This window comes from Sylvia atricapilla, chromosome 8 (genome assembly GCF_009819655.1).
Source record: "Sylvia atricapilla isolate bSylAtr1 chromosome 8, bSylAtr1.pri, whole genome shotgun sequence".
NCBI classification, from domain to species: domain Eukaryota; kingdom Metazoa; phylum Chordata; class Aves; order Passeriformes; family Sylviidae; genus Sylvia; species Sylvia atricapilla.
The window spans coordinates 23,364,117-23,376,988 of NC_089147.1; the positions used below are offsets into that span (position 1 = coordinate 23,364,117).

The window sequence follows — 12,872 nt, forward strand, 5'->3', positions numbered from 1 at the left end:
GGCCAAGAACTTTAGAGTCACAAAGCTCTGCCTATTTTCTGAGTGGACAGGAGAAAGAGAAGAAAAATAAAAAAAGAATCATAGAACCTAGTTTTAGTTTTAAAATTAACCAATACATAAAGTAACCTTAAAAAAATTAATTGTAATTCTATTATATAATTTTCTTTACCTCAAACCAACACCTACTTGCCACCTGTAGCACAGCTTGAGCACCACATCAAAGCAACTGCAGTATGTCCCCATTTTCCTTTGGTCTCTTCAACAGTGAGTGCCAAAACCACCCACTCTGTTCCAGCTAACAAATCTCCTGGGCATAAGTCCCCACCTACTTGTGTCCTTGTCACAACTGGCAACTCTTCACTCACCCATTTCTCATTATAAAAATATTACCACAATTCTAACCAGGGTGGTGCATATGTTCATGACCATGCACAACAATGAAGAATGGGACTATCAGAACTAATGGATCGACTTGATATTATATATAAAGCAAACATCCCCGATTCAAATATGTTCAATATCTTGATCTTGTTTTGTTGTTACATACATGCTAAAATATGACATTGAATATGCCCTCCTTCACACCTTGCAGGGCAGTTCTTGTGACCTTTCTCTTAGCCACAGTGCTCTTCACACCAAATCTGCTGATTACAGCTACAAAATTAAACCCTTATGCTTTTCTGTCATTTGTTGTGCTGGTTTTGGCTGGGACGGAGTTCATGTTCTTCATAGTAGCTAGTACAGACTATGATTTTTTTAATTGTGTTGGAAGCAGCACTAGTAATACAGGTATTTTTTTTTTTTTTGCTGAGCAGTGCTTACACAGAGGCCTAAAGCTCTCCATAACTATTTTTCCCTAAAAATGTTTGAGAATGCATAAGGAATGGAAGCAGACAAAACAGAATGGAAGCAGACCAAAAAAACCCACGTAAAAACCTGTCAGTTGTTCTCTTACTGGTGTATTTTTGCAGGATATGGCTCTAACCCTGCACTACTTCCAATTCAGCTCTGCCATGCTTCTAAGAAAACTCTGTGAACAGGGTGGGACCATCCAGGTATAAACAAGTAAGGGAAAAGAATATGAAATTTTAAGTGATTTTGAACTGGCATCACATTCTAATAAACAATTTACCTTTATAGTTTGAAGGGCTCAACACCCTTTGAATTTCAGATAAGATGTACAAAATTATTTTGACACATAGAACGACTTACAAAAAACCAACACTAAGGGTAGTACATCTTCTTCCATTAAATTGTACAGTGATCTGGACAACCAAGCTGACTGCTGCAAAACTTCAGAGACCCTATTTTCAGATTTTCTAAAGCTGATGCTTTGTGGTTTTATTTATGTCTTGCCAGGTTGTCAACAACATACAAGAGCCCAGATGTTCCACCAAGCAGTGTTAAAACTCCAGGTATGGCAGCTAAGCAGAATGCTATTTCTGTTTGGTGGCCACCACTGCCTGTTAAATACTGGAACTCCCCATATTGGTTTTGTATTTTGTGGTACTGCCAAGTGCCAACTGAGCCTGAGCTCAGAGGACCTAAATTCTGAGGATGGGCTATGCTTCTCCTGCTCTGGTCCATAACTGGGCACCCAAAACCCCACTGCTGACACACTTGAAGGTTTCTAGCTTTTGTGCTTCAATATACCAAACTTCTACCTGAAGTGCAGGATTAGGAATGGGCACAGGGGTCATTTTATGCCTCAGAGCAGGAGCTGATTTTGGCCGTGGTCTTTTAATCTCTGGCTCTTCAACTCTTTGAAAGCCAATGTCATCCTCACAGGATTTCCTTGAAGATAGGTGAGTGCAGTCAATTCCCTCCTCCCGATAATAATGGCCAGCATTCCTGCTGCGCCCCTTGAGAGTAGCAGAGTCCTGTTTAAGTGCCAAGGAAACTGGAGCTTGGGCAGTGGCTGGGCTGGTGGGTGGTGATCCCGTTGTTACCGTAGACTCTGATGCAGAGCTTGCCTGTTGTTTATGTTTAAATTTGATGGAGTCACTTCTCTTAGGAGGAGTTGGAGGAGTTGAAGCCACTTCAGCTTTTGATGGCTGAGGTGAATGGCCTGTCACCGGATTAGGGGAAAGGTAGTCCAGTTTGGGAGGAGTTGGTGGCCTTTTGAAAGTATCAGGGTCAAAGATAGATTTCCTTTGTTTTGGCTTTTTATACACAGAGAATTTTTCTGTTTCTGTTGCTGAGATATTAACCATGACTTTTGGCCAGGTACCACCACTGTGCTTAGTTCCATGTCCTTTGTCAAATGCTGTCTCAAGCACCATACACTCAGTTCCTGTAGGTTCATAAGGCAGCCTCCTGTTGTCCAAGTCAACAGCTCCATAGCCTTGGTCCCCATATGTCTCTGGGCTGAAGGAGCTGAGACTGTGTTCTGAATTACTATGGCAACTGTGCACTGTGTTCCTACGAGAGTCTACTCGTAACGTGTTACTAGGGAAAGGTTTGTGGTCACAAAATGGAGTAGTGCCCTGATCACTCTGGTCCTTCTTGCCATCCATGATGTCTGGATTGAAAATGTCCGTCTGGGTTGAGCTGTTGAGTTTCAGATTTCTTTTATTTTGCGCTTGTATCTCCGATGCATGAACTCTACAGTTTGGTATTTTTTCTGAATCTTTCAAATTTTCGAATATATTTTGACCACTCCAAGATGAACTCTGAGGAAAAATCTGAAATAAAAACCACATATTTTTTAAACCTTATTATTGTGGCTGATTTCTGTTTAGTATGAGTCATATCCTAGCCTACTTGATTTATCCATACCTGAATATGCACTTAATAATACCTTACAATTCAAAGGACAGAACATCAGATGAAATGAAGCTAGAAAAATATTTCCAACATTTTCAGAATAATTCCAAAAAAGCAATTCCATGGTGGCAAAAGTACTCAACTGAAAGTGAAGGGACCTGCATTCTACTACTGCCTCTGTGAAGTGATGCCAATAAGCATATATGCCAATAAGGTAACTTTCATTGCTCATTTCCCCTCAAACATTTCATCTTCTACATCTGAAATTATGCCTCAAAATCCACGTGACAGGCCCAGAATAACAGGATTCTGAACTCAAAATGCAAAACAGAATAAATATTTTATAGAAATAAGCTTGAAAATCAAACTCTTGTACTTAATCTTCATGATAGCAAGAGTTCAGTTTTCTGTACAACTCCCTCCTGACTAAAAGCTAACTTTCTTTAGTCAGCAGGCAGTTTATCTCTCACATACAAAAGTGCTGCAGCTCTGAAGCAAAACCCAAAAAGTAGCAAGCAATTGTGGTAGCACTCATTTCATGTGACCAGCAAACAAATGGGAAAGAAGACAGTAAGTCAGTCTCATTTCTTACCAGATGGCACAAGAGCCTTACTTTGGCAATAACTGCTGAGGAAACGTACTACCAGAGAAATGCATCTAGGTGGTTGTCTTTTTCCCATTTTGATACACTCATTTTTTTCCATATACTCTTCCTTGAAGAACTAGAATAATTCTGCATAAATTCGAGACAATTCTGCTAATTTAGCTTCTGCTACTCACCTTCATGAGTGACAGAGTAAGGGAATCCCTACAGTTTCGTAGCAGAGCTTCACATTCAGTAAGTGACTTATTATCTAGTGCAATGCCATTGATCTGCAGACAAAAGAAACCACAACAGACATCTGTAAATCAAAGGTAACAAGCAGGGAGGATTTATTAAGGTAGAGTATCTCTGAGACAGGGAAAACACTAGTCTACACATATGTATGTGATGGAAATCTGGTTGATGTTTGTGCATTTTCGAGAGGGGAGAATGGAAATCTCCTAAGTCCAATCTGTTGCCCCAGCAGGGACACAGGGTAACACCACCAGTTCACTACAGCCTCTGCAGTTGTACCAACAGCAACCACCTCCCTTCCACAGTGCACAAATCCTGTAAGGCTGCAAATGCACCCAGGGACAGACTCCCTCCCCAGAACAGATGACAGCTGCGGTACCAACATGATTTACAAGACAAGGAACCTCTCATCTAATGAAGAGATGCCTTTTTGGAACTGACCTTTCCTAGTCATTATAAGCATCACAGATATCATTACACACACACACACATATATATGTATATAAGAGTCAAGTGTGAAGAATTAGCTTTTAACAAAAATCCTCATGTGAACTCAGGAAATAAGCTGCACATTATATTCATCACTCGGCATACAAAAACATTAATTTAGAATAAATATTCAGTGAATTTACAAAAAAGGACTTAACTGCAAAAGAAAAAAAATAATTGGAATGTTTGGCATCTTAAAGAGTAGCACCAATGATAACACTTCAAAATAAATAAAAATTTTAAAAGACAACTGCGTTTTTAAGACTTACAGCAATTATTCTATCTCCCACAGTAAGGGAACCCTCTTTGGCAGCTGGGCTTCCGGGCACAACAGCAGCAACAAACACTCCATTTTCTAGACTGACCCCACTATCTGAAATACACCAAAAAGAATTTGATTCTGCAACTAAAATATATTGCATAAATAGCAGATCTGACCTGTCTGCACAAGAAAGAAATATGACTACCAATGCAGCTGAATTTCAATTTCTGAAAACTCTCCCAAAGAAATAACAAGACAGGGAAAACAAGAATTTTGAATATCTGAAAAATTAATATAATCACACAAAGATGGGCTAACTGGGTTTAACAGGCTTGTTTGCAGTCTCATGAAGATTCCAAACAAGCAGCTAACTAGAGACAAGTATTTTAAAAAAATCAACTTAAACCCAAGGGCAAAAAGAAAACCTGTACTTACAAGGTGAAGCTATTATCAGTAACAGCATTCTTGGTTTGCTTGAAAAAAATTAATGAAAACTCGGCTCTAGGAGGCCATTAACATGTAAATGTGACTTAAGCAAGGGCTGAGAGAACATGTACCTTTATGTCAAGCCTTACTTGGCTGAATAAATATGTGCCATTTACTTCCATCCTTCACAGTCATTACCTTTATGTCCAGAAACATTGATGTGAAGAGGTGTTATCACTCGCCCACCTAAAGACTTCCTTCTTCGAACCACCATATTAATAACACCTCCTCCATTTAGAACAGCTTTTATAACTTGCTTTTTATCCTTATTGGTAAGATCCACATCATTTATCTTCAGCAGCCAATCATTCACTCTGATGGATATACAGAATTTGGCAGGTCAGTTATAATCACAATTTGCTGGACACAGCACATGAAAAACATTCCATGAAAAGGCATGCAACAGAGCTGATCTCAATAAACTCATCCTTCATTATCTGGAGTTATCCATTCCTGAAAAAGCATTAAATAGGAGCTAAATGAAAACCAGGACTGCTAGTCTGCACTTGACTGGGAAAAGTATATCCTCAAATCACTACTGACTACTTTTTGGTTAAAAGCAATGCTTTGTAATGAGAAGAGTTACTAAAAAGCTTCTATCAACACCAAGAACAGCAGATGGTTCCAAATGATCCCTTGCTGTACTCTTCTTTTCTCTTGCCCTCCCTCAATAACTTACCCTCATGTCTTTCCCAAAATTTAAATAAATAGATTTAGGTTTGAGGAGATAATAATGGAGTAAACAGGGCACATTGCAACAAAAGAACACTTCAAATTCTTTTGAGTTTTAAGTGCTGAGTCAAACAGTTTTTAATTTCTGTAATGCTTTTAGGCATCAGTCTTAGTGCGATTTCCCAACCAACATTAATAATATACACATGGCAAACGATAAAGAGAACAGAACTTTAAAAAATGAAAATAACGAAGACAATTTCCAATATGCTCATATTTAGTTTATTATTATCAAAAACCAAAGGAAGGTATCTTCCAAAGTCAAGCCCTACCTTAGCCGACCATCAGCAATACTTCCTTTGTCTACTTTGGTAACAAAGATCCCACAGTCTCCTGGGAGGTACGGCTCGTTCACACCTTCTGCCACATCAAAACCAAGTGCTTTCAAGTCCATATCATCCTAGTAAATATTAATGACAAGTGATTCCATAGCACTGGCAAACACTGCCTGTTATCAAGAGACATTACTGCATGTTTGTACTATGTACTTATATTTACAGGGCTCCTGCATCAGGTAAGTTGGGGTTTTTTGGTACATAAATATATAAACTTCCATTTCCATCAGTCTTCTGGCATTAGAATGAGCCTTCTCTCTCAGATTAAGGCTTAAGTAATACAAATGGGGAACTTCACCAAAGAGGAACAGAGAAGCAGCTGAGCATGTTAAAGAGCCCATTCAGACACATATAACCTGTTTTAAGGTACAATGCTGGTTGTGTAATGACAAAACAAGGACATGGTTCCCAAGAATTGCCAAGGTAAGGAATCAGCATTGTGCCTTAGTGGTGAATTGCTGTGGTATGACTAGAGACCAGAAGTAAACAGGAAAGACAGCTTGAACATTATGGGGGACTATTTCTAAATACAGATTTAGAGGTGATATTCTACCAAGCCGGACCCAAACCAGGTTATTCTTGATGTGAAAAGTGACAAAAATCTTTAAGAGACCATTCACTGAGTAAACCAGGGAAATTTTAATGTAGTGTTTGCTTTGGTAAATGATGAGGTCACTGTAAGGAAAAAACTGATCCAAAATATAGTAAATTGGTATCAACTGACCACAAATTGATTTGTTATTCCTATTTTCACTGTTAGATAATACACTTCTAAAAATTAGAGAATTCTACTTGAAGCTGTCTACTGGATCCATCTCAGCATACTGAAGGGTGATGATACTTAAAGTTTAAAATCTAACATGAAAAAAATAGAGTCTACAGCAGATGTGTAAATACAGTTCAAGTTATCACCTCAAAATCAGAAGAGCATAATGTCTTCAGGGAGCACAAAAGGTGCCTGATAAAAGCTGAAGATGAAGCATGCAAAAAGATCAAGATTTACCAGAAAATAAATTGAGCTATAGCTAACAAAAATATGTTTAAATCCTTATGATTCTTCCAAATGTCCTATGCAAGACAAAAATTTCATAAGGAAGAGCATGAGGCTGCCATAACGTAAAGATCAAGTAGAGATCACAGTATCATTAGACAGTGTGAGAGTTGAAAATTGAGTATTATTTCTCTTAGTTTTGAGCTGAGTGATTATGTACAACACAAGTTTAATCAGACAGGTGAAGTTTAAGCAAAAATAAAAGGACTGAAATATATTCAATTCTATAATCTTGACCCTGGAATCCAAATGCTAGTAGGTCAGCAAAGACTTTTCCCTGTGGCAGAATATCATTACTATAATTTGATAGCAGCAAGTGTAATCCCTGTGTTTAGAAAGGGGAAACATATTCAAATGACAAAGTGCACATATTTGATCTCAGTGATGCAAACGTGTAGAGCAATCTTTGAAATAAAGAATAACTAAATTGCTGCGCACGAATGGAAAATTCATCAGGCTGCAATGTTGTTTATCACAGGCACATCATATGCTAGACTTACTAATTAATTTAACAGACAACTGAAAAGCAAAGTTAATAGTTATCAGTTAAAACTGAGGAGATGCCAAGGAACAAAACTGATGGAGCTGATCCCAAGTGCTGAAAAAGCTTGTGAAAGGGGAGTTATTATTCCAGAAAGAATTTACAGATGGTGATTCTGATGGATCAACATTGGTACTTAGTTCATCTTATCTCTTCAATATGTATTTCAAAACGCAATAATACTAAATAATATTTTTGTCAAAAAATGAACGTATTAGTGATTTTGTAGGGTTGCACTGTCAGAACACAGACAGATTGGAAAGGCATAAAAGAGATGACCCCTGAATACTGCAATAAAATAAAAGGATTTAATTTGGCAGCATTTAATCACTAAAGTTTGTCATTCAGGAATGACAAAGAAATTCTGATATATACAGAAGCTGTTATAAATGAATCACAATCTGGAAGATTACCTCTGTGTTTCATGTGCTCAATAAAGTTATCATTAACAATGGGATGTATCAACCAAACATTTCACAAAGAAGAGCATTCAAGCATTACATACATTGCAGCAAATTAAAAATTTTAGACAATGAAAAAAGTGAAATTATACGGAGAAAAATACTAGTAGGATAATGAGAGGAAGTAGAGGTTATGTGGGTTGCTAAACTTAAGAACTTTACTTAATATGGTAAAATAGAAAAGGGATTTCATTTCCTCTACAGACAAGTAAGAGATTAGTATTTCCTTTTATTCCAGATTTTCAAACTGAACAATAATGTTGGCCTAAAATACATGTTCACCACAAATAAGTGTTTTTAATACTTTAAAATTTCTAAGCAGCAGATCTGAGCAAAAAGTAGGAGAAATAGTTCAGTGTAAAATATTAACTATTTTATGCATAGATTTTAAGTATTGTTGCCAGTAAAAAATTGGATTCTAATATCACTGTTTCCTTCAAATCTGAAGTTTTGGCTGCCTTAGAACTGCCATGTCTGCAGTGAATCACAAACTTAAAGACCACTCATGGACCTGGGTACCCTGCAACATTAGATGTAAGAATGATTTTTATTTACAATGCATATGAAGAAAATTATAAAGTTTCTATATAACACTTGGTTTTATCAACTACTTTTATGTAGCTTGTAACTGCACTTGGTGCCTTCATGTGCACCTACATGGTTCCTTGCCAAACAACAGCAAACGAAAAAGAACCAAAATCTTATTTTTAATCTTACCTAGTATTTGAAGACTGCAATTGGCTTCACAGCTATCCAATACACAAGAAAAACAGTGTATGATTTTACTTACTCTGTCTTTTTCAAATTCTACCACTTCTGTTTCCCATTCCAGAGAATCTGTATCTATGGCTGAGTCATGGGAACTATGGGCCATCAACTGACGAAATCTGGCCTCCTTTTCCAATTGGTTTTCCATCTTTTCCCTAGGCAAAGAAAATTATTACTTTCAGACACAGACAACATCCTTTTACATAAACTGAAAAATAATGTTACAATTGTGATAGATATTATATTTGGTTTTCTAAATCAAAAACCCAAGCCGCATCAAAAATTTCCTTCAGCTTCTGTCTTTCCAATATTCTTGGTCTGCTATCAAACTGACTTTCCATTTCTATATATTGTCTTAATGTAATCTTACAGTTTTTGTAATATTGTTACGGGACTAAGCGCACAATCAGGTTTCTCACATCTTCCAAAATGCATTTAATATACCCCCAGATGAGCTCTATCAGTATGTAGGGCATGATAAATACCAATGGCAAAACCTCTCCTATAAATCAGTGAGTAAACAGTTGGGAGGAACTGAGCAGCAGTTATGACTTTAGTGAAAGGATCCCAATATTGCTTAAGAGTATTGTCACAGCACAAAACTTACACTATACACTCTGAGTCTCATAAAGAAGATAAACCTGATACTGTCCAGTGTAATAATTTCCACGATAATGAAAAATATAGGCAATGCTTCCACACACAATAAGATGAATGCCTGCTGCCTACAGCTGTACCAATATATGGTTCACCTAATAATACAGCCAACAAAACAAAGTTTTCATCACAAACTTCCATGCAGTTAGATCATTTCTTTAACATACTTCAGTTCCTTCAGCTCACGAACAGCATCATTTTTCTGCTTTCTCATGTCATCCAGATTGCGAAGAGCTTCAGCCAAGTCACTCACAGCTCGGTCTCTCTCCCGCCTTAAGTTGTCACACAAAGTTCTTCAAAAGAAAAAAGGTTTCAATCTAGTTACTTAAAACCCTATTAAAGTAAACTGGTTTTACCACATTGTATAGTTAATGTAAAATTTCAAAGAGGAGTTTCAAAAGTTTTCTATCTGCAAAATAAAAAAGGATAAGGAAGAAAAAAATGACATATGCTAGGTCTTAATTCCCTTCATCCCTTTCAGAACCTTATTTCTACTTTTCTGCCAGCTTAAAGAAGATAAGACCATTAAAGTTTTTTTCTTAGTTCCTTAGATATATTTAGTAGCAAATATGTTGGATACTTTTTGTGCATGTCCCCACAGGCAAAGAATTATGTGCAGGACAAGAGCTACAGCAGGATTATTATAGCATGCCTAAAAGATTGCATGATTGTCTGTTCCTACACAGCAGTGTTGTTAGACTCCATGGTATTTACTAGAGACATTTTGCTTATGAAAGCACAGAAAATGACAAAGATCTTGTAAGGTGCCCTCAACATTATAAAAAAAATCACCATGTGACAGCTAATGCAAGAGGAAGTGCTGGCAAAATCCAGCCATCCTAGAACTGCATCAGCTGCACACCAGGCGTTACAGAGATCACTCAGGTATCATCTAGCAGTTGTTTACCGTATGCTTTCCCTTTCTGCAACAATCTTATCCCGCTCTTGAAAGGCCCAATCCCTCCTACACTTGGCTACTTCTGCTTCCTGGACAGCTTCCTTTAGTTCTTGTGACATTGCCTCATATTGCTTCCGAAGCATTTCAATTTCTTTGTTTGCTCTTTCTATGTCTAGGGTAGCAGAATCTTGTATCTAGGAATTAAGAAACACAGATAAATATTTTAGGCACAATTTTTAGGTACATATGCACAAACAGCTTTTACTATCTGTATGTTGCCTGATGTATTAAATTCTTATGATTCCATGAAAAATATTCATTAATTTTAGCAGTAGCTTTGGGGGTGGGGTGGGAGGAAAGATAAAACCTGCTGTAATGCATTTTATCCAGTAGCACACAAATTTGTAAAACTACGTGAGTAAGAATCCTCACTTCAAAATAACATCAGTGAATGTTTCAGATTTCAGAGATGATATTTTGTGCTTCAATATTGTTCTGGTTAGCAGACAGAAAAAACCTTCAAGTATACCTAGAAATTAGATACACTACTATATGCAGCTGCATATAGTATATATAGACAACACATATTTCCTGCATTAACACATATTCCATTAATTTCCTGTTATTTAGGCTGAGACAACAATCCCAAGACTTGGGATTCATACAGGTCCCTTAATTCCAAAGCAATTAAACTGAAGAGCAATGGAACTGAAAGAATTTATTTAATGCCTCTTGTTTTAGGTGAGAATTACTTTATTCTTAATTTAACTTGTTTAACTGCTTTTTTTGAACAAGAGAGATGGACAACAGTAAGACAAATACACAAAGGAAACTCCAAGCTTGCAGCACAAAAACACAAGCCAACTGCTAGGGTACAGCCCATCAGAAGCTGTGGGCTTGCAAACAACTGCGTGTGGTTAATTTCAAGAATATAAATTAAACTAATGAATCTAGACTTATTGACTTACAATTTGGTTAAAATGTAAACTTTTTCTATTTTTTTTTACAAACAGAATATCAAGCACAACTGCATTTCTTTCAAACAAGAATTTCTGTCAGTATGTCTTGAAGAACATACATGCACATGTTTGTGTTTTAGAGTGACTTGAGGAAACGAGGGAAGAGGTCAAATGTGCCCAGACTTTAATCCCTTGAAAGTTACTGACCTAACTAAGCTAAGAAAGAAAAAGGCATCAGTAAAGACTTGGAATACCTGACGGGCTTGATAATATTCCCTTAGCAGATGGTCCCTCTGGATGATAGCTTCTGTTCTCTCTTTCCTGGCAACATCTCTTTCTTCCTTCACTGTCTCTATATCTTTGCAAGCTTGATCAAGTTCCTTCTGGGCCTCAGCTTTGTCCTTCACTTCATGACAGTACTTTTCCAGTAACTCGTTCCTCTCACAAATCGCTCGATCTCTTTCCACTAGAGCAGAGTTTAGTTCCTAAAACAAGATCCATTGTTTGCAGTAGGTTAAGTTCAGAAGGAAATAGTTCATCTTTCCAAGTGAATACATGTCATGACACCTTAAAAGCCTAGAGAGTTTACCACTAATGTTCTGAAAAATGGGGGCAGATCACATTACATACAAGTAAGTACTAGCAAAGAATATTAAATGTGGTATTAAAAATATCACACCATCACATGAGCACAGTGCTTTGTCAAAAGTAAGCAAGATTCTGGGTGCACTGATAGCTTTGAAGAACCTAAATGAGAAAAGGTTATTAACCAGACAGACATGGTGTTTATAAAAACCCAGTTGTTAAATATGACAAAGGGTAAGAATATATTACAAACATTTTTTAACATCTGCTTCAATTTTACAGGACTGAAATAATTTAGACAACCCAGCTACATAAGCATCTTACAGCTTCTCCATAAGTTTTAAAGGAACATTAAAGTTATATGCCATTAAGATAGCAATGTGCTACAGAATGTTGAAGATAAAACTACAATATTCTATAAAGCAGAATAACAGCACATCTTAAGGGTGGAATTCAACTGCACTGTAATAAAAAGGGCAAAAGTAGAATTGTTCTAAAATAAAATCTGCCCTTCTAAAATTATTTAATTAGACTTCCCATTAGAAGAAAGGATCATTGAAACAATCCAATTTCATGCCACTACATTTTCAGATGAATCAGGTTTCTAGAAGCATTCAGTCAACGCAAAGAAGTCCTACATATAGGCACTCCTAGCTGGAAACTACTGATGTTTTGATTGCCAAAAGCTAACCAGAGACAGGTGACATCTCAAAAGAAAAATAAAGAAAGAGTTAAAGTGCTTAAGGATAGAAAGACACCTTGTCATAAACTGATTTTCATTAATTTACCTCTACAGTTTGCAAAGAATAAAATTGAATATTTAAAGCATAGATAACAACTGCATTTTGCTGTACTAACAGAATTGGTTTTGAGATGTACATCTAATTAAGGCTAGTCAGACTATTAACAGTGACATTAAGAGTGCCATTTTTGCTGTAGAGTAGCAGATGAGCACTGAATTAAGGAATCACTCTGTAAGTGAATCTTAATTACTATAAAAACGTAATTGCTTTCGACACCAGTAAGACCTTCCTTGCACAGTAA

At 36.9% G+C, this 12,872-nt stretch overlaps 1 protein-coding gene across 5 annotated transcripts in view; it reads right to left on the reverse strand.

Annotated features, from left to right (window-relative positions):
- Positions 1-12,872, reverse strand: part of DLG5 (discs large MAGUK scaffold protein 5) — a 96,801-nt gene that overhangs the window by 22,223 nt on the left and 61,706 nt on the right. For all 5 annotated transcript variants that reach the window (XM_066324098.1, XM_066324097.1, XM_066324101.1 and 2 more), the window contains exons 8-16: positions 11,498-11,728; positions 10,294-10,478; positions 9,554-9,679; positions 8,752-8,884; positions 5,846-5,973; positions 4,980-5,155; positions 4,363-4,466; positions 3,547-3,639; positions 1,665-2,684 (exon numbers count right to left, since the gene is read on the reverse strand). In XM_066324098.1, the coding sequence (XP_066180195.1) occupies positions 1,665-2,684; positions 3,547-3,639; positions 4,363-4,466; positions 4,980-5,155; positions 5,846-5,973; positions 8,752-8,884; positions 9,554-9,679; positions 10,294-10,478; positions 11,498-11,728 (2,196 nt within the window). The remainder of the gene's footprint in view (positions 1-1,664; positions 2,685-3,546; positions 3,640-4,362; positions 4,467-4,979; positions 5,156-5,845; positions 5,974-8,751; positions 8,885-9,553; positions 9,680-10,293; positions 10,479-11,497; positions 11,729-12,872) is intronic.